Below are 22,658 nucleotides of genomic sequence, written 5' to 3' on the forward strand. Positions count from 1 at the left end.
TCACCACTCTTATATAAGACATTCTATAATTATATCCAGCACAAGGTAAATGGTCCTCCAACCAGAATACACTCTGAGAAATACAATGTCTCCTGAAAGGCTGTGAATCCTTTAGAATTACTTCTGCAACATGAATATTTACCAGCAACATTATCATTAGAATAAGACAACATAGGAACTGCAGTACACTGTATATAGACTAAGATACTTTATGATAAAATAGCATTGCAGAATACTTATTTACAATATTCAGCAATCAAGTTACAAAGAGCAAACAAGACCTATACCCTCTGCAACTTATAATCAACCAAATAAGAAATATTAATAAGTATTTTCCAAAGGCCATTTTTAATAGCTGGAGATTTTAAAGCCTATCACCCTATTCGAGATAAGAATTACAAATCACTGGATCTTGCAGGGAGTGCAGTAGAACAGATCTTGAAGTCAAATAATCTGAGCCGTCTCAATGACAGCTAGACAAAAAAAATATTTCTTAAATGCACACAGGACTTTTCATCAGTAGATGTAACACTTTGCTCATCCAACACAGACTTGAATGGAGCACTTTTGATGACATATATACTAAGAGATCATTTTTTTAATTTCAATATATCCCACTAAACATATACATTAAAATATTCTTAAAGCTGACTTGGGACCACTGACAAGCAAGACAATTACCTCCATTTTAAGATTTAGGAGACAACAATGAAACAAATGTTACAGAATTTAACAAAAACACCACAGGTACAACGATAATTAATTCTATTCCACCTTGATGACCTAATACTCTCTACAAGAATTGTTAACACAATATTTCAACTGAAAAAACAAGAGAATGTAAAAAAAAAAAGTTTAACATGCAATATTATCAACAATAATGAGAAACTTAATACTGTACCTGTAATTGCCTGACAAATGAAACAGAAGCCAGTCAAGTGCCACTCATAACGCATAACAATTTGCAGGGGCCATCTCATGAGAATCATACTTACTGTTACCAAGGTTGTTAGGCTTGCAAGCAGGGCTATAGTCATGAATGCTTGAACAGACATAAACCAAGCTGCAAAGATAAAATTAGACCATTAGGAAAGAGCATTTAAATAAACAGACTGGGGCTAGGACATAATTAAGTTGCGCATCTACTGTAAGTAAACTGCTGGTATTTAAATGTGGGGGATGCATACCACAAACCCCCTCCCCCAGAAATAGCTAAAATCTAAAAACACTTAGGACTGCCTATTTTGATAGTTCAAACACAAGAAAAAAAAATAAAAATGCTTATACCTGAGTATTTTACCAGTTTTATCACAAAAAGTGCATTTAATCATGAAAATACAGTAATTAGTGAATATTTCTCAGTGAAAAATACTGCAAATGGGTGAATTTTCTGTGAATAATGTGTATATATTCCACACAGAAATCCACAAATAGGTGAGTCCTGCAAATCATGAGAACGCGAATACGGGAGTTTTTATACACTATACCCGCGGTGCCTTAAGGGTCGTCAGTCCGTCAAGATCAGAAACGACAGTGAGGGCATGGGCTTGGCATAAAAATTTACCCTCGCTCAACCACATTGGGTCCTCCTGTTTTACAAGTGGAGCGGCATGCCATCCAACTCCATCCTCCATCAAGTTAAAAGAACAGTGAATTCAGTAATCCAATACCATGCTAAGGTTGTCAATGAAAGAGAAAGAAGGGAAGGGGAAAATTTATAGGAGGAGGAGGAGGAGTAAAGGAGTTAAAGGTCCCAATGTTCAGTTGAATCCTCAGCAGAGAGAGTAGGTGTAAAAGAGCATACTCTCCCTGCAGTGGATCCCTAAGCCCCCTACCTTGCCAAGGGGTTAGGATCAGGGGGTTGTTATGTACAAATACTTCTGGTTGCCATCACTGTATATCATCTGCAGTTGGACAGGCAAAAGCAACCTTGTGCCCTGCATGGGTTGATGACTAGTCTCCCAGTGAATTGGTATCATTTGGTGAAGGCTTGGTTCACCTACAAGATCATTTCCGATTGGTTCCATACTCCCTTTTGTTAGGAGGAGGTTACTGGTCATCAGACACATACCCTTGGAATTGCTAGACACCCGTTGAAGGCTTTGCTTTTTGTGGACAACGCACCTGCGCATCCTACCACAACCCAATTGATTGGTGACACAGGTCACATTAGGGTCATGTTTTTGCCTCCCAATATGACTGCACTAATTCAATCAATGGCCCAAGGTGTTAATGAGGTGGTGATATTGATGTCTGAGGACAAGGAGAAGGATCAAAGCTTGGATACACAGGGGGGAACTGACTCATGACAATCTGTGAAAGTACTCATTGAAATCTGCCCTCTACAACTATGCAGATGCTTGGAAGGACATCACTGTGCAGAAGTTGGAGCAAGCTTGGAACTGTATCCTAAATGAGGAAGAGGGCATGATCTACTTCAAAGGTTTTGATGTTGACGACTTTCATGCCGCCAAGGGAGGCAACGATGTTCTCAAGGATGATGTACGAGAGTGGCTGGACAACGATTGTGGTATTCCTGCTTCTAATTGTTGTTCAACAGCAAGAAGGTTACTACAACTGCTGCTAGCCAGATGGAGGAGAAAGCCCCTGAAGATGATGAGGAATCTACATCACAAAAAGTTCATCTGTATATGCACATGTATGGTATGGTCTTTATTGAGGTGATGGAGAACCCCAACATCAACTGTACCACGTTTCCCAGGGCCTTGGAGTTTGCTGAAGGCATTCAAGAAATGTGGTGGAAAATGATAATGAAGAAGACTCATCATTCTTCTCATCAGAAAACCCTCGACAGCTTCTTCAGACTCCTACTATAGAGGGATGAATAAATTTGTTTTTATTTAGCATTTCCCAACAAAACCCATTGCCAGTTTGTTTCCACTGTCTGTCTGTGGAATATTTAGTTTTAAGTTTAAGTCTTGAGTCTTGAGCAGTTCTGCAAGGCGGAGAAATGTTCCTGGTCAAACACGGGTTTGTTTGGTAATTTTGTCTACTGTGTTGACGAGCCTGGACATCCTCAACCATCTCCCAGCAACCGAGGATCATAGTGAGTATTGTATGTGGTTATATGTTCAGTGTATCTGTGTTGTGTATTGTTTTTGTGTTTTAAATCCCGCCACACTACTACCTTGTACACAAACCCATTGCCATCCACTTCTTTGGTAACTAAGTCGTTCAGCTCAGAAATGCTGGCAAACACTTTGGCACCTTTTGCTGACAAGCCTGGTTATTCCAGCCACGAATCTGATATGTGCCTGCTGCTTCTTGAAGACCAGAACCCTGTAGGCACCTCTACACCTCTTCCAACTGGTTCACCACTTTACAACCGAAGAGGCACCGGTAAGGCCTTCATCTGCTCTTCTAATTGCGCCACTTTTATGTTCTTTTCACTAGCCAATGAGTTGCACTTGGTATAACAAATTTCTCATATAGCTCACTTCCATCGTTCATAGTAGCATATAATTTCGAGACAATGATTTATGGTATATAACTAACAAACAAGTAAAAGGAAACCTGAAAGAGGGCAGAAACAACAAAGTTAGCCAGTCCCATTTTACTTTATATAAATAGGACAACTGCATCTCAAAAATAAATAGGACAACTGCATCTCAAAAAGAATGAAATGTCCCTAAAAGGACAGACCAGCAACTCTACAGAGGAACACTTGCCAAAGCCAAGCTGGCTATTTCTGCCAGGCTCTTATCTGAACTTGCTCACTCAAGAGTCTGCAGGGAAGGCTCTCACCACTGCCAAGTCCATGAGCATGCCCAAGTACTGTGTCTGCTGCTGGGTATGTGATCCAACTTCTCCCAATTTACCATGATCCCAAGAAGAGGTGATCTCTGCCCTCGAGTAAGCATGCCTAGAACAATACCAAGTGACTAACCACTCATGCACAGCCAACCTGGTAATGCACTAAGAGTATAACCCCTGAATGGACACCAGCCAAAACAAAGGTGTAAATCCGGATGAACACTTTTGGGGCTGTCACCATTATGAAGCAAAGGTCTTTGAACTGGTATGCAGGTGGGAGCTGCCAAGACCTGATAAATGTTCTCTCCAAAGTATGAGGTCATCCTCTTAGATGGAGTCCAGCACCAAACATGGTGTCCATCTTCAAACGAGTCTGAAAGACAAACTCATTTAGCAGAGAAAGGTTCATCGCCAGTCTCTGACCACCAGTCGCTTTTTCCATCTCTGCTCAGTTATTCATTGGAGGGGTGGGTAGGGCTCTCAGCTAGCACACTGTTGGCCCAGCGTTTGACTCACCGATCAGCCAATGAAGAATTAGAGGAATTTATTTCTGGTGATGGAAATTCATTTCTTGTCATAATGTGGTTCGGATTCCACAATAAGCTATAGATCCCGTTGCTATGTAACCAGTTGGTTCTTAGCTACATAAAATAAATCTAATCCTTCGGGCCAGCCCTAGGAGAGCTGTTAATCAGCTCAGTGGTCTGGTTAAATTAAGATATACTTAACTTTTCCATCTCTGCTAACAGGGCCAGAGACTGTGGTTAAATAGAGGGTTTGGGTGGAACAGTAATGAAGTTTGAGACAGGGAAGGGCAATGGTCCATGAATGGAAGCCTGTATGTCCTGAAGAACTGACACTACCCAGGGTTCTGCACTATGACTCTGTCACACTGCCCAGTGACAAGACAGGCAACCCCTACTCATGTCTGGTGGAAGGGAATCACCACCCTTCAGTGACTTCCTAGCCTTGGCTTGGGGTAGGAGGATGAAAGAAATGGAAAGACTTACCTTCCTTCTTAAAAAAAGAAGATGGACTCCTTGCCTGGGTTTGGGAGTAGCAGGCCTCCTCAAAACACAATACAGTACACCAAAGGAAAGACACCATGTAGTGAAGCAGATCCCAGAGAATCAATTCTTCTCATCTACACTGCTGCCTTGACATTACTCTTCAGAAACAGTAAAAGATAACTCAGCAAAAGATAACTATCGCGAGAAAAGAGATGCACATAGGCAGATACTTGGGTGTAAGAGGTAAGTCAGTACCGTTCCCCTAACAACAACAACCACCTCCTAAATGTTACCTCTCATCACAAGATGTGACACCTGTCATGGTGAAGTCTGCAGTGTGTTTTACTTAAGGTTGAACCATGAGGTAGCCAGGAGAGAAGCTATGTTACCAAATTCAATGACCTCTCCAACTTGCACAAAAGATACTCTTGTATATAAGGCGATGGTCTGTATTTTCATGGGAACAGTGTGAAGTTAATCTAGACACATGATATGAGTCATTGTGCTGGTACCTACCTGGCAACATCCAGGTCCAGATGATTCTGTACTCTTCAGAAAACACATAATTACAACCCATAAACTTGTAGTCAAACTGATACTTCGGGTAGCGGAATCCATTAAAACAAAATTCCCATAAGCCCATGTTACTGAAGTCATTATAAGTGTAAGCATAGGACTGCAGCCAGTAGGGACTGAAAGAAAAACATAAAAAGAATTTCAGTTCAGTACTGCTGTAATTCAAGGAAAATTTTTTTTTCATTAGGATTACCAGTGCAGTGTGAGCAACACACTGTTATTCACATAAAAGTTCAGTAAAATATTTCAATAAAGTCTATTAATGCAAAAGTAATCTTTGACAGAACATGGAGAACCATTTCAGTATAAAAAACCATTTACATTACAAGAAATTTAACATACCTAGTGAAAGAGATGATGAAAAATATCATTGCAACAAAGGCCACTATCCCAGCATTGACCATAGAAGCTGCAAAAATAAACACTAGATATAACTATTGCAAAAAACAATACAATATTTTTTTTTTCAAAACTGGAGACATTTAAATTATCTGAAATAAAATTACAATATAATTCAGTTCAGTAAATGAAAAATAACTGAAAATACATTATCAAGAGCCAACTGTTTGCTCATATGCAACAAATATTTAATGGAAAAAAATATGATTCCTTGCAAAAAAAAAAAAGGATTAGCAGTACAGGGTAATTGAACATTACATTTCCTTAAACAACTGTCATTATTTAGCTAAGAAATGTATAGATATAGTTAAATATGTCAAAGCAGTCAGCTTCATTCTTATAAAATTATCATAATTGGGAGGTGAATACATTGTAAGGCTGGAAAAGAATCAAGAAACACCTGTAGGCTCAGTAAACATTTTCATATTGGGTTACTTTACACTCCCATTTTGAGTTACAGCTTACTGAGCATATTATTGCTCCGTTGTTGATGCTTTTAAGGTTAATATTAAGTATGTGCAGTATATACAAAGATTAGATTAAACTATGGTAACTGTTTGATGGAAATATGCCTCACCTAAAAAAAAAAAAATCTTGAACTATGGGCATATTAAAATGACATTTTTTTAAAATAAAGTTTTATATATACTTACCAAATAACTACATAGCTATTACGTTTCATTTATTGGCAGCGTAAATTTTAAAATTTGCAATAACGTTCCAGTATTTTGGTGTAGGTAACTCGCCCCGCCCACTTTCAGGGAAGGATAGATACAACACTGCTAACTAGCCCAATTCATTTATGCCCTATGCCCATGAGAGGGGAGGAGGGAGGGCTATGATCATGTAGTTACTTGGTAAGTATATATAAAACATTATTTTATTATAAAAATGTCATTTTTATATAGTAACTTACCAAGCAACTACATAGCTGAATCCCACATTGACAGGAGGTGGGATGCATGGGCATGTACTACAGTTTTTAAAATAGTAAGTAAGTAGTTAACATTAAGAATGTTAGTTGTGACCTACCTGACGAGAGAGCTCCAGCCTCTGATGTGGCTCATCTCAACCATAGTGGCGTGGCAGTGAAGCCAGAGGCGCCTCTACATTGGTGGGGCTTTGCAGCATGGGAGTACTCCAATGGCTGCCAAAGCATACAAAATACAAAAGCCCTTGCCCTGGGTGCAGTACCAATCAAAACCATAAAACACAAGTTACACATACACCATAAAACAGACCAGATACCATAAACCATTCATAGCATGACACAACGAATGGTGGGGGCTCTAGGTACTCAATACCCCCAACTACCCGAAGATCGACAACATAATTCAAGGCCAGTAGATAGAGGAGTGTAAGGTTACCCCCTACCCTTCCTCCCCCAATACCATGCCAGCCACGGATAATGGGCTAGGTACCGCAGTTCTCATAAACAGTTTCGATGTCACGTAGATAAAAATTTGCAAACACTGAATTGCATCTCCAGAAAGTGGATTGTAAAATAGAAGATAGAGATAAATTCCTCTTGAAGGAAAACGAAGTCGCGACTGCCCTAATTTCATGGGCTTTAACCTTAAAAATTGGCAAGTCTTCTTCTTGAATCTTAATGTGCGACTCAGAAATCACATCTATCAAGAAGAATGCCAGTGCGTTCTTGGACAAAGGATGTGTTGGATCCTTAACTGAATACCAGAGGTTAGGGGACGTGCCTCTGATATTCTTAGTTCTTTCTAAATAACACTTAAGTGCTCTTACTGGGCAAAGAGTTCTCTCTTGTAGGACCTAGAATGTCCATTAAGCCTTTGATTACAAATGAACGGGGCCAGGGAAAGGACGGCGTTTCATTCTTCACTAGGAATCCCAAAGTAAAGCAACAGACCACATCTCCCTGTGAGAATCCTACCTTCTTGCTTAGGGCATGTAACTCACTAATTCTCTTGGCAGTAGCTAGACAACTAGAAAAAGTGTTTTTCTTGTAAGATCCCTGAGGGATGTGGATCAAAGAGATTCAAATGGCAGACCTGAGAGCTATTTTAAAACAACATCTAGATTCCAGGATACGGAATCTGATTTTTCTTGCTTTGCAGTATCTAGTGACTTGATAAGGCCACTGATGTCATTATCTATGTCCAAAAACGGAGTTGAGCATCACTCTGTAGCCTTTGATCGTGGAAGTAGCCAATCCTCGCAAAGACCTTAAGAATAGCAAGAAGTCTGCTATTTGTGCTACAGAGGTAGAAAAAGATGATATCTTGTGTCTTCTGCACCAGTTGCAGATTAATGTCCATTTATTCTGGTAGACGTTGGAGGAAGAGTGACATATACATCTGGCAATTGCTTCCACAGCTGATCTCGAAAAGCCTTTCACTGACAAGTTTCATGACAGTCTGAAGCCTGTCAGATTGGATAGTCCTAGATGGAACCGGTGAAAGTGCGGTTGCTTGAGTAGACTTCGTCATTGTGGAAGCAATCTTGGGAGGTCTACTAGGAGGTTAAGGAGATCTGGAAACCACTCTTTCTGTGGCCAGAAGGGAGCTACCAGGGTCATGACACATTGTTGTGGAAGAAGAATTTGTTGATTACTTCTCTCACCACACTGAATGGTGGGAAGGCGTATACATCCAGGTTCAACCAGTCCTGGAGCATCGCATCCATTGCCCACACAAGAGGGTCCAGGGCTGGGGAGCAATACAAAGGGAGACGGTGATTCCTCGACGTTGCAAATAGATCTATCGACAGCTTTCCCCACCATTTCCACAGATAGGTGCATACCTGCAGATTCATTGTCCATTCTGTGGGTAGGACCTGTTTGCAAAGACTTGCTTCGTCTGCTATGACATTGAGTTTGCCCTGTATAAAGCAGGTAACAATCTTGGTTTGATTTCCCTGCGCCCAGATAAGGAGATCTTTGGTTGCTTGATACAGTGAAAAGGAGTGTGTCCCTCCCTGATTCTTTATGTAAACCAAAGCTGACATATTGTCCGAGTGGACTATGACTGTAGATTTGTAAGGCACTGTTGAGAAATGTTAAAGAGCTAAGGGTATTGCCTTCAGCTCCTTCACGTTGATATGAAGTTCTCTCTTGGGTAGTGACCATGTCCCTGACACTTACTTGTTTTCTAGGAGAGCCCCACAACCCAGACCTGATGCATCTGAGTATAATGTGAGGTTGAGGTTCAGAGGGTGTAGAGATTTCCCTCAAATCTTCCTGTTGCAAGCCACCATTGAAGGTCCTCTTTGATCTCGGGGGTGATTGGGAAAACAAACGAATCCAGGAGAACATTCCTCTGCCAACTGGCTTTCAAAAAGAATTGTAGTGCTCTCGTGTGAAGTTTCCCTAAGGAAACGAACTTTTCTATGGACAAGAGAGTTCCCAGTAGACTCGTCCATTCGTTGGCCAAGCATGATGGAAGAGAGAGGAATTTCTGAACTGTCCAAACGCAGGCTTTTTTTCTCTTGTCGAACGGAAAAGCCCGAAAATCCCGAGAGTTGATCTTCATTCCCAAATAAAGACTTGACTGACTCGGGACTAACTGGGACTTGTCTAGATTTATCAGTAGGCCCAATTCTTGGACTAGCGCAAGAGTCTTCTTTATGGCCTCCGTGCAACTTGATTCTGAGGGGGAGCATAGGAGCCAATTGTCTAAACAGAGGCAGATGTTGATCCCCATGAGATGTAGCCATTTTACCATTGGTACTAGGACTTGGGTGAAAACTTGAGGGGCTGTCGAAAGTCCGAAGCACAGCGCTAGAAATTGGAAGGCCTTGTCCTGAAACACAAACCGTAGATATTTCCTGGCCTCCGGGTGAACTGGGACATGGAAATATGCATCCTGCATGTCTATGGTTGCCATCCAATCCCCTTGACGGATGGAAGATAGAACTAAGTGGGTTGTTTCCATTTTGAATTTCGTAGTCTGAATATAAAAATTCAGGGCGCTGATGTCCAGGACAGGTCTCCAACCTCCCGATGATTTTGGGACAACAAATTGGTGGTTGTAGAACCCTGGAGTGTTGATATCTCCGACTATTTCTATGGCTCTCTTGGCGAGGAGAGATGAAACTTCCTGTGAAAGGGCCGAATACTTCTCTGAGCCTAAAGAGTAGGCCGCCAAGTTGATAGGAGAGGCAACTAAGGGAGGTTTCTCCCGGAATGGGATGGAGTATCTTACTTTGATTACATTTAAAACCCAAGGTGCTACATCTGTCCTTCCACTTGCTCCAAAAATGCTGAAGCCTGGCCCCCCTGGTACACGGAGGATAGTATCTTCACTTGCAAGAGGAAGATTTCCTTGTTGACTTCTTAATTGGCCGAACAGACCTAGAATACGCTTGAGAACGGGGCTGGAATCTACCTCTACCTCCTCGAAATGTTTGCTGTAGAGAGGAAATCGTTCTAGGTGCGAACGATGCTGAAGATGCAGAATGTCCAGACTCCCTAGGACATTTGGTGGATTGGGTCAGCAAGTCTTGTGTGGATTTCTTATGCAGCTCCGCTACAATATGTTCCACTGTAGTGCTGGGAAAAAGTTCCTGTTGATTTAAAGGAGCAAAAAGGAGCATGGTTCTCTGTTGGGGAGTGACCCCTTTGGAAGTGAATAATGAACAACACTGCTCTCGCTTCTTAAGTACTCCCACTGCGAAAAAGGCTGCCAGCTCCTGGGATCCATCCCTTATCACTTTATCCACACATGAAAGCACTCCCAGCCAGTCTGTAGCGAAGTTAGCTTGGAGAGAGGTGCAATCTTCTGTTTTCTTCACTAAGGCGCCAACAGTCCAGTCAAGAAAACTTAAGATCTCAGAGACCTTAAAGATGTCCTTAGTCAAACGCTTGAGTTCAGAAGTCGTAAACCAGATCTTGGAAGGGGAGAAGGCAGATCTTGACGAGTCGATTAAACTGGAGAAATCCCCTTGGGAGGAGGCAGTAACTCCCAACGACAGCACTTCCCCAGTCACATAGGATAAGTGTCTCCTCTTGGATAAGCAAGGAGGAAATGCAGAATACTGCTTTCCTTCTTTTCCTCTTTTCTGTCAACCAGCTCTCAGTGCTTGACAGAGCTTTCTTCAATGACTTTGATAACACCATCTTAGGCAGCCTAGAGGCATCCATAGGCTGTCTCATCATGAAAGAAAAACCCGGCGAAAAGGTCCTGGAGAAAATAATACGGGAAGCAAAACAAAGTGTTTCAAAGGGAAATAGGTTGCAGCAGGCTGATCCTGTTCTGTGTCCTTCTGCAGAGAAATGGGAGAGAGTGTGCCATTCTCAGGCCCATGAGTCACTGAGGGTTTCACGAAATGGGTCCATAAGCACTGTCTAAGTGTCGCTTAATGGGTTCCAAAGCTGGATCCTGAACTGGTGAAGAGAAGGGCGGGTGCCGCCTGTCCTCTAGATCGGACTGTGTGATCTGGATCCCTGGAACCCACTAAACTGCTTGTTGAACTGGATCCGGGAGCATCGGATCCCTTAGATGAATGGATCTCTCAGATCCCACTGATGAATGGATCCCACTGGATGACTGGATCCCTCAGATCCCGATGGATGCCTGGATCTCTCAGATCCCCTCAAATATCTGGGTCCTTCTGATCCCACTAGGTACTTGGATCCACCAGATCCCACTAAACTGGATCCCCTTTGCTTGGATCCCTTGGATCCAAAAGTGCAATCTCCATGTTTCTTAGAGATCTCTTGGGCGACAGAAACTGATGCTCTGACACACACTAGGGGCGACACGTTAGTGGATCATCCCAAACACTGCACGAAGGTTTGGGACTCTGATCCCGATCTCTGTTCCATTTGCACAGGATCGGAAATTCGGGATGAGCCGCGGATATTGGCCTTTTCAATGGCCTGGATGCACTTTTGAAGCACCAGCTGCGCTTCTGACTCATTTCACACTTGGATCCGTTCGGATCCCGAATCCATATCAGTTGATGAAAGTGCATGAACTCCAATATGGACACCTTTCCAGTGGCTGTCCGCCAATTCCTGGTAATCCTGAATGACAGGCTCGGTTGAGGGGACAACTACCCGTGGGCAAACCCCACCGACCTCCCTGGGACTTACAGATTGCCTCCTCCCAGGTTTAGAGAAGTTTGACAGGGACCTTCATCTAGGAGCATCAGTAGGACGAGTAGCCACCTCCTCCACTGACACAACACTTGCACCAGCGTCACTGGCACTAATCTTATCCATGAGGCCTCTCACTGAAGCCCTATCTGAGCTACAGTGTTCACTAAGAGACCAATTTTCTGGTCCATTCTGGCTGCCAGACTGGCGATGGCTTTGGGTTCGGAAGGTTGGAAGTTGGATAATGGAGTCACAGGTAAGGTTGGAGGACTGGTGATCGGGGAGAATGCAGATATAGGAGTTGGAAGGGCATGCAAAATAGGAACCCTGTTAACTGAATTCTTAGCTTTGGTCTTAGTAGCTGCTCTCCTACGTCTGTTTTTCTCAAGTTTGTCTAAGTAACTAGTTAAAGTCTTCCATTTCCCCTGATCCCATTCTTTGCATTGGTCACAGGTCAAGACTGCAGAGCAAGTTTGTCCTCTACATTTACAACAAATGGTATGAGCGTCATAACTGATAGAAGTTAGTCGGGTATTACAGCCTTTGCTGCAAAACCTACTACTAGCAGAACTAGAGCCAGACATATTCTGAAAAAAAAAAAAAAAAAAAAAAAGTCAAACTTAAATAAGCTAATGCAATTAGTGCAATAGCTACCAAGACACAGAATACTTCACCAAATAACGATGAAAATCATCTGGCGAATTGTACTAAGTCAAAAGAAAGGTGAAGTTAACAACCATGTTAAGCTGTCAACCGGCAGAAACGAATTGGGCTAGTTAGTAGTGTTGTACCTATCCTTCCCTGAAAGTGGACAGGGAGAGTTACCTACACCAAAATATTGGAACGCTACAACGAATTTTCAAATTTAAGCTGCCAATAAATGAAACGTAATAGCTATATAGTTACTTGGTAAGTTACTTATATGAAAATATAGTGCACATTAACAACCTAGTCATTCACAATAGCTAATTTAATTTTAGAAAACTTTGTTAAAAACAAAGAAAACCCATACTGGATACACATTTACTGTGTAGTAGGGCAGGAGAGGAATTTTGAAAAAATATTGTTCTCTTTCAAGTTGATTTGATTTATTGTTCAGTTTACTGAATTTTCATATTGCAGTTCAATTTCACTCCCACTTGCCATCAAGGGGCAATCTGAATATTAAGTTCTGCACATATAATTCATATGTACCAATCATATTTTCCCAGAGTGTGATTACTGCTGTAGTTGAATAACCACCAGGTACATTATTCATTGCTAAATTCTTACATTAGTCTATGTGTGTAAATGTTAGTGATAATACTTCTAAGACAATGACATTACTTGATGGCCTCGTGTATCCGTAAATCTTCTCGATGATTGGTGGGAAAAAGGAAGACGTCATTGATGGCCGACGGCTAAGGCGGCTGGAATAAACACTTGCTCCAACTTCAGACGTCATTATGATCCGTTAATAATGAAACTATAATAATTATATAATACTGTGGTTGCCTACTATATCTACTTGGACTAGTGTCAGTCTTTAGTTTTATGACATACTAGTACATTGTTAAGCGTAATTTGTCATTCTGAAAAAGAAAAGGTTACTGATAACCACTGCTACATTCTCATACACACTCTTCATTCATAATCATACACATTCTTAAATGAAACTATAAACCCTTAGCAAATCATATATACTTTTCTGAGTTTGATGTAAGTATAGCTACTGGAACTTATAGGGGCCATTCAGAAATTACGTACTGGCTTGGGGGGAGGGGGGTATGGTGAAGTGTTATGAGTGTGACTGAGGGGGAGGGGTGCAGCCATTGGTTACATAACATTTTCAGATTTTTCCTCTGTTTCTTTTGAAAAGATTTAATCTTTTCAGAAGAAAAAAGAGAGACAGTACTTTTGAAAAGATGTAAATGTAGAAGGACAAAAGAGAGACAGTAAAGATTCTGCATTTTAGTAATATTGAGAGTACTGTATTTTTTTTTTTTTTTGCATAATTATTTTTAAAAATATCACAAACTCAACCCTTGTTTGTTACAACTTCAACATTTTCTACTGTATGTATTACATGACATAGAATAATATCACAAACTCATCCCCTTTCTGAGCTCCAACATTCTCTATTTTATGCATAAATATGGCTTAGAAAAATATCACAAATCAAATTAATCCTCTTCTAAACATGAAATAAGAGAACATTTTCATTTCAAATTTATCTGTGATTCTTTAATATCATTCTGTGATTCTTTAATATCATAACATAAAAGTATTAGGAGAAACCTAAAGGTAATAATTTCTGGGTATTAGGCTAGACTTTAGTAGGTATACTGCATTAAAAAATGGGAACATACTAAGGGGGCTACTAACTGATGTTACATAATTTTCTAGGGGAGTCTGGCCATGTGTTATGAGGTGTTACAAAGGGGGAGAGGGGTTAAAAATTACCATAAAAAGCTGCATAATTTTTTAATGGCCCCAAAGCCAGGTCATGGGCAAACTAACTTTTGTGGACTTTCTCACTAATAATGTAAAATATGGCTCACTAATACTGTGAAATATGGCTGCCAATTTTTGGCTATTGCACATGTTTACCTGAACTAGATAATGAAAATATTACTGATGTTGCATGTCTGGCTATGAAAGAATGTATTCACTAGTGTGTAGCAATCAAAACAGACCTAACCTAATGAATCAGATTACTAAATACCAGTACGTATGGGTCAGTGATATTTGATTGCTCTGCACATATTCTCCAATAGTCCTGTGTGGATTCATTTTCGTTCCTAGAACAAGAAGTTCCCAGAATATGTTTAGGTGCTGTCACGTAAAAACAATTCCTACACAACACAAAAGCAACCAACCACCTTATCTATCGTATCACAAAACAAGTCAGAAAAACCCACTGCACATCTACGTCACTGGAGATTTCAACACAAGCATCTTCTAAGGGTTCTCTCGAACAAGGAAAATGGAAAAAATCTAGGTTTACAATCGAATCTACACAAAATAAAGTATATCGTGGGGAACCGATCGGCGTCTGATGGTTCATCCGGTCTGTACTGCATGACGGACGACGATATAAAGTCGACTTGGCTGGGTGGAGCGAATTTCCAACGGTTCACCGATGGGTCATTATTAACGCAATCATCACTCATTATAAACACAGATATTCATTCATATTTACAGAAACTGACAAGAGGCACTATATAGTATTTTATTTGGAAACCCCAAAATTTCCCAAAATGAACTAGGATAGGTGATAGGGGTTCAGGTAAGCAGGTGGGGTTCAACCCCCAAAAACATTCATCTGTAAACAACTGTGTCGTCTCCCCCCGCCACAGGTGAGATGGGGTGTGTGACGCATTCCAAATTTCCGCTTCTACGAATTCCACTTACATGAGGGCGGTGTCGGTTTGATCTCCTTGTGAAAAGACTCCCAAGATTGCCCATTTTGTAGAATGCCCACAGAGCTCCTCCAGGAGCGTTTTTCGTCCATGTTACGTTCACTTATGAGCCCTGACTACTAGTCGGAGCGACCACAACTCTTGAGCGACGCACAACCACACCTCAGGATGAGCGTTCGTGTGTGTGGCCAATGTAGAAAAACAAATTCATTTGTTCTTTCCCTTATAGCTTATATGGCTTTCATGCACTTTATTTTTCACTTGAAATTATTTTAGATATATTTATCAGAAGTTAATTAAGATCTATAACTGTTAAGAAGGCAAATGTAAACCTAAGTCAGGGAAATTGTATGATATACAATGGGTATCGAATAACCAACAGGTAACACTTCCATGCGGCGTTGCCAAGCGTGCTTCAAGATGACCAAAACAGAGGGTACAACAAAAGCATGTTTCTTATTGTTAGCTTGATAATCTGTAAAGCATTAAATATATATTATATGTAACGTTTTCGTTGATAAATGGAAGTCTGTGGAAATTTTATATTTGTAAAAAGCTAATAAATAATAATTGTAAACAAGAGGATGGGATTGGGAAAGGAGCAACCAGGGGGCGTTCCCAATATCACGATTCTTCATGTCCAGCGAACATACTTGCCTTTTTCTCCACGCAGGGCTTTATAGATTATCGATGCTAGTTTTTTCTGATCGTGACGATATTAGTTGACATAGCGCCGAAATTATGCTCATGTGCCTAGTGTGAATTTTGTCTTAAACTCGTACATGTTTATTAATATACAGTACATAATTATGCACTCGTGCACAAAAGCAGCCCTTGCATCTCAAGTAACATGGATTCAGAGTTATAATTACAGTGGTGCTTTTATAATATAAAAAGGGTCACCAAGCCAAGTCACCGGTAAAAGTAATCTCTCGGCTTAAACGATATAAATACGTTTGTGCATGGTTCGGCGACGGCTCATTGTATTATACTTATCAAGACCCAACGTGGGGTTTTGATTGATGGATATCGGTAACTAAATACCGGTGTATTTTGTTTACGGGCTCCAGCAAAACTTATGGGAACACGGGTGAAATTCTAAAATTATTCACTGGCAATACACAGAAGTATACGTTACATACATACGTACATACATAATATCTATATACTATGTATGTATGTATGTATATATATATATATATATATATATATATATATATATATATATATATATATATATATATACTGTATATATGTGTTTTAATTCTATAGATTCGAGTTAAAACTCATAACCACAGAGAATAGAAGCAAGGGACTTCACGGCGTTTTAATGTTAAATCTCATTGTAATAAATATATAGTTTAAAAGAAGTTATGTTAGGCAGATGAATTTTCTTTTTTCAGAGATACAATTTTAAGAATGTTAAAACAAATATTAACAAAAATTGCAACATAGTGATGATAGGAACAGATCGATAAATAGAAAGAATATCTGTTAAATATCTGGCCGTTAGCACTAATTCTGTATAACCATTGAATCAGCATCATTTCTTCAGTTGTGGCAGCGAGACGTTCTAAATCAGTTATTCTTAAACTGGGGGGCGCTCCCCCCTAGGGGGGCACCAGAAGCTTCCAAGGGGGGCGCAAGCAGTTGCCAGATGGTGCCTATTATTTTTTTAATTTGTGATGTTAAATTACAAAATTGCCAAAAACGTTATCACTGCTTCCATATATTTTCTAATTATTATCTCAAAACATGCCAAAAATTCAAATTATAAGTCAATTTTAATTTCAGATCTTGTTTATAAATTGTCTTTTATTGTTATGATAAGTATAATAGTATACAAATAGACAACATATTGTTTATAGATTATACCTGGCAAAAATTTGAGGGGTATGGCGGCGTGGGATCTATACATAGTGCAGAGGGGGCCGCTAGGCAAAAAGTTTAAGAACCACTGTTCTAGATTTTGCCTTTTAGGAATCTGCGAATATTAGCCAGGGCAGAAACAATAAGGATGCAAAGAATAAACAGTAGGAGCTCGGAGATTTTACTCACTGACTGGTTTATAACCTGGCTATACAACATCATATGTCTTTATTGCCGAAAATAAGCATTTGTTTGAAATATCTATCTGCCTATCTATCTAACTATTTATCTATCACACACACACACACATATATATATATATATATATATATATATATATATATATATATATATATATATATGGAGAGAGAGAGAGAGAGAGATTTCAAACAAATGCTTATTTATAATAAAGACACAAGATGTCGTATACCCAAGTTGATAAACCAGTCAGTGAGTAAAATTTTGAGCTTATATTGCATATTGTTTACATCCCTATATGTATATATATATATATATATACTATATATATATCTGTGTGTGTGTATGGTTTGTAGAAGACTAGCCTCTGAAAGCTTGAAAGCTAGGAAATAAGGAATCTCCTCTTTTGAACCTTCCCCCAGTGGAAGAAATAGCTTCATACACTATGAATGAATTTGTATATATATATATATATATATATATATATATATATATATATATATATATATATATATATATATATATATATATATGTATATGTATATATATATTCACATTTACACATAGAAATTTAAAAGGTATAAATATAATTTTATGAAGAGAGACTTGTTCATCAGATTTAAAAATTCTAGTTTAAAATATTTGGCGGCCATTGCAGAAAACCTCCACAACTCTTGAGAGTTTCCTCTGGGGAAAACATCATTATGTGGTTCACTGGCCCACCGCAGGAACGGGGATGACAGTTTTGTTTTTTTCGATCCTCCTCGTTCGCGTAAAAACGGCAGTGTTTCTCCTTTACCTGTCAAGCCTGTGTCTCCTGATTTCTTTTAAATCTTTGTCTCTTCTTTATCTTACTTTTCCTTTTCGTCTCCTCCCTCGGCTATCTTCTTCGTCTTCTGTTTGTCCACATCTGCACCTGTCTTGTTGCTGCTGCTCCTGCTCCTAGTCTTTTCGTGCACCGCAAACTCTCGTATCGTGCCTTCTCGTTTCTTACCCCCTCTGATCTCATTCTTAATATTAATCTTCTTCTTTCCTTCCTCCATATTCCTTCTCTTCTTCCCATCTCTTCCTGCCAATTCCCTCCCCATTCGTTCCTCTTCTTACTCTCCTACTCTTTCTCTTTCTCGCTTACTCCTCCTCCTCCTCCTCCCCCTCCTGTCGTATGCACTCCACAACGGAGTATCGCTGTCGCTTCAGTGACAAATCTCCCTTGAATTCAGGCTGCGACTAACAGAAACTGCTGTTGGTCTTTATGTGATTTTGTTTATTATTGCTGGTGTTGTAAAGACTTTGCAGCAAATGAAGACTTGAATTCCCGAATGTTGTATGAGTTCAGTGGATATACATGCACATTCACGCTTGAAGTATGTGTACCATTACCAGACCAGTTCCTAAATTCTAATATATCCTTTGATTTTCCATAAATGGGGTGATGCGAAAAGTCTGAGAAAGGACAGCAGGTGAAGACGCTAAGTTGTGAGATAAGAAGATGAGTCGTGGATGGAATATGTAATGACTGATATTTGCAGATGATGCCCTACTGATTGGGTATGGTGAATAAAAACTATAGAGATTCGTGAAAGAGTTTGGAAGCGTTTGCAAGAGGTGAAAGTTAGGAGAAAACGTGAGCAAGAGTAAGATCATGAATGTGAATGGGAACCAGGGAGACGGCACGTGAATGTTATTTCGGACGGTGAGAGAAGAAAGCTGCATATTCTTGTAACTATTTGGCAGTTAATATCTCGGTTGTCGGTACGACGAGAGAAAAGGTGAACCACAAGTGGAGGAGGCAAAAGAGGAAGCAGGATGTATGCACAAGGCTGAGTGGAGAGAAAGAAGCCAAAATTCGAATGTATGACGGGATTGTTGAGCCAAATCCTCTCTATGGAAATGAAGTGTAGATGCTGAAAGCAAATGAAAGAAAGGTGGAAGTTGTTGATAACAGGTTGGCGAAAAGAATATATACAGTTCGGGAGTGTTTGTTTTGAGGAAGAAGAGGGAGACCTGAAAAGGGTTGGGTAAATGAGTTAATGAGGTATTGGCAAGGAAAGCTCTCAACACCCAGTGAGCGACAGAGAGCTTGCAAAGGTCAGTGGCTGTTTGGTGTGGGCGGGGGCGGGTGGGGGAGTTGTTCGTTGAAGCTCTTTACGAAAGGGGTTCATCCTCGATTTATCAGTTTTAACTATGAATGTGGAGTTGATCTTTGTCCTTTCCTTTCTTGGGAGACACACCCTGATAGGGAAAATTATACATACATACATACATGTATATATATATATATATATATATATATATATATATGTATATATATATATATATATATATATATACATGTATATATATATATATGTATATATGTTTATATACATATACGTATATATATATTAATTTTCCCTATCAGGGTGTGGCCCCCAAGAAAGGAGAGAGAACAAAGATATAAATAAATAAATATATATATGTATATATATATATATATATATATATATATATATATATATAAATATATATATATATATATATATATATATATATATATATATATATATATATCTTTGTCCTTTCCTTTCTTGGAGCCACACCTGATAGGAAAATAATATATATGTATATATATAATATATATATATATATATATATATATATATATATATTTATATATGTTTATATTATATATATATATATATATATATATATATATATATATATATATATATATATATATATATGTTTGTGTGTGTGTAAAAACATGTAATTTACAATTTTTTGAGCTCAATCATCATCTTGAAAACAACGTTTCAAGCATAACTTTGTTCATTTTCAAATCCTAAAAACATATGACAAAACATTACTAATGATTATACATATACAAAACATTTTTCAAAAGGAAGCTTTGAATGTGGACTCTTCCCTTTGAAGATTCATATTATTTGTGTTTGTGTTTTTAAGAAAATTTCGATTTGTATTGTGAATATATTATACAACATGTATAATCGTCACTAATATTTTGTCACTTTATATGTTTTTAAGACTGAAACGAACAAGGTGATGTTTGAAACGTCTTTTTTTAAGATGATGACTACAGCGCAATAAATATTTATCTGGAGGTTGATGTCTCTTGCTACCCACGCTGCTTCTGGTGCGGTAAATATATGTACATACCTGTATATATAGCACACACACACACACACACACACACACACACACACACACACATATATATATATATATATATATATATATATATATATATATATATATATATATATATATATGTATGTATATATTGATATGGTTCAAAGCTGAAGCATTGGACGAGTCGGTAGAGTTCCCAGCCAGCAGTTGGCTGGCCAATGAAGAATTAGAGGAATTTATTTCTGGTGATAGAAATTCATTTCTCGCTATAATGTGGTTCGGATTCCACAATAAGCTGTAGGTCCCGTTGCTAGGTAACCAGTTGGTTCATAGCCATGTTAAATAAGTCTAATCCTTCGGGCCAGCCCTAGGAGAGCTGTTAATCAGCTCAGTGGTCTGGTTAAACTAAGGCTTACTTAAATTTTTTCTAAGCTGAAGGCTACAATAACTTCCCTTGGGAAGGTGAAATCTGACTCGAATAATGGGTTCACGGAAAACCATATGCAAAGATTTCGGCTTAAGGTCTTCTTCAAGGGAGGAAGTTATCAGGTAAACACTTAGGTTCACTTAATTATGTTTACATTTGCAAAACACTTATATCAGAAGAATGGAAAGTGTAAATTAAAAGACTGGTAAACAGAGTCCTGTTGTATAATAAGGTTAACAAACAAATGAATAATTCTGGAGAAACTCAAAGGGGCCTGCTTCAAAGGGCACTGCAGGGGGAGAGGAACAGTGGTTATGCCACTGCGCATACAAGATGATAAACAGATCCACAGCAGGCTAACTCCTATCTGCAATTGAGAACACACGTGGTTACTTAGCTGCAGTGAGGCGCTTTGATCAGGGAATCGAGGAATTGCACAGGTGCTGCTTAGAAAGGACTCGATCCCAACAACTCTGATTTTAAACAATTATGTTACACTTCACTTCACTTGTTCATAAATGGAAACAACGCAAAACAAAAGCATTACAGGTCTCGTTGTAGGTATATTGCACTATGAAAGGAAAAGGAAAACAGCAAAAGATGGACAGGGACATGACTGACATAAGAACCTTGACTCTGGTACATTACCTTCATCGGGAGTCAGATTCCTTGTCTTTGGGGGCGCCAGCGATGGAGGGTAGTGTTAAAGGGATTCACTACAAAAGTAACTTAGCTCTAAACAGCCACGTGGGACAGCAAAGGGCAGCTCAGGGGAGCAAGGGAGGACAGAAGTGTCTTGGGTAAGTTCCAACATCTTCTAAGAATGATGTGCCCATGTGATGACCTTTTATAGTGTTGGGGGAATAAAATCCTGCTCCGTGTAGATGGCGCTGTAACCACATTTTCCACAAGGGTCATGCACATGGGACGTGGGGTCATCTGGCCCAGGTGTTCAAGATGGCGCCGGTCACATGGGTCAGTTGCTTTCTCTTTTTACTTTTCTCCTCTGCCGGCTTTGCTTGCCTCAGGTGGGATTAGCATCTAGAACAGCACCTGAATTCAAGGTCTTTGGGCAGTCATTTGGACAAGAAAAAGGGATTAAGAGCTCACCCAAAAGGAGTAGTGGTGAGAGGAGCCAATATCGGCAAATTTTACCCACTGTTAGCCTTTACAGTTGAAATTAAAACAATGAACCTTATTTTGAAGGAATGTAAAATATTCTTATAATTGTATCTTACTTTACTTCTTTGAGGATGAGATGGTGTGTGCAAGGTTTACCTCATTACAAAATATATCTATATATATATATGTATATATATATATATATATATATATATATATATATATATATATATATATATATATATATATGTGTGTGTGTATATGTATAACTGAATTACGAAAATATGGAACGTGATGAATATATAAATAAAGACAAAATCCACAAAGGAAAGAGAAACACAAGTGCTGCGACGCCTTTTGACTGTCGTCCTTTGCTTAGCAGACTGAAGAAATATAAAAATAAGTTTACAAAGAAAGCTCATATAAATGACAGATGGGAATTACAAAGAAAAAATATGTACCTGGAATCCAACACAATTGAAGAATTAGTAGAACTGCCAAGACAGGGTTAAATATTTAAGAGGTTTTACAAAGGATTAGGATCAACCATTCAGAAGCAAGGACAGGACAATTAAAAGATTATACAAGGAGGTGACTGACCACCAAAAAAATTGTACAAAAATACAACTCAATAATTCTCTTTTTTTGTAAACAATAACAATTTTTGCAAGATGAACATTTTG

General features: G+C 39.1%; 2 protein-coding genes across 10 annotated transcripts in view; one reads left to right on the forward strand and one right to left on the reverse strand.

The window, feature by feature from the left end:
- Positions 1-15,627, reverse strand: part of pck (Claudin superfamily protein pickel) — a 37,617-nt gene extending 21,990 nt beyond the window's left edge. Inside the window, exons 1-5 of one of the 9 annotated variants that reach the window (XM_067126437.1) lie at positions 15,223-15,360; positions 13,156-13,400; positions 5,703-5,769; positions 5,301-5,476; positions 902-1,063 (exon numbers count right to left, since the gene is read on the reverse strand). In XM_067126437.1, coding sequence (XP_066982538.1) covers positions 902-1,063; positions 5,301-5,476; positions 5,703-5,769; positions 13,156-13,273 — 523 coding nt within the window. In that variant the 5' untranslated portion in view covers positions 13,274-13,400; positions 15,223-15,360. Of the gene's footprint in view, positions 1-901; positions 1,064-5,300; positions 5,477-5,702; positions 5,770-13,155; positions 13,401-14,690; positions 15,187-15,222 lie in introns of those variants that run through there. The other 8 variants (XM_067126441.1, XM_067126425.1, XM_067126401.1 and 5 more) reach the window with 8 other exon arrangements.
- LOC136852026 (uncharacterized) overlaps positions 1-22,658 on the forward strand; it is a 180,310-nt gene that overhangs the window by 102,672 nt on the left and 54,980 nt on the right. The window lies entirely within an intron of this gene.

The sequence above is a fragment of the Macrobrachium rosenbergii genome, chromosome 3 (assembly GCF_040412425.1).
Source record: "Macrobrachium rosenbergii isolate ZJJX-2024 chromosome 3, ASM4041242v1, whole genome shotgun sequence".
In the NCBI taxonomy this organism is placed as follows: Eukaryota; Metazoa; Arthropoda; class Malacostraca; order Decapoda; family Palaemonidae; genus Macrobrachium; species Macrobrachium rosenbergii.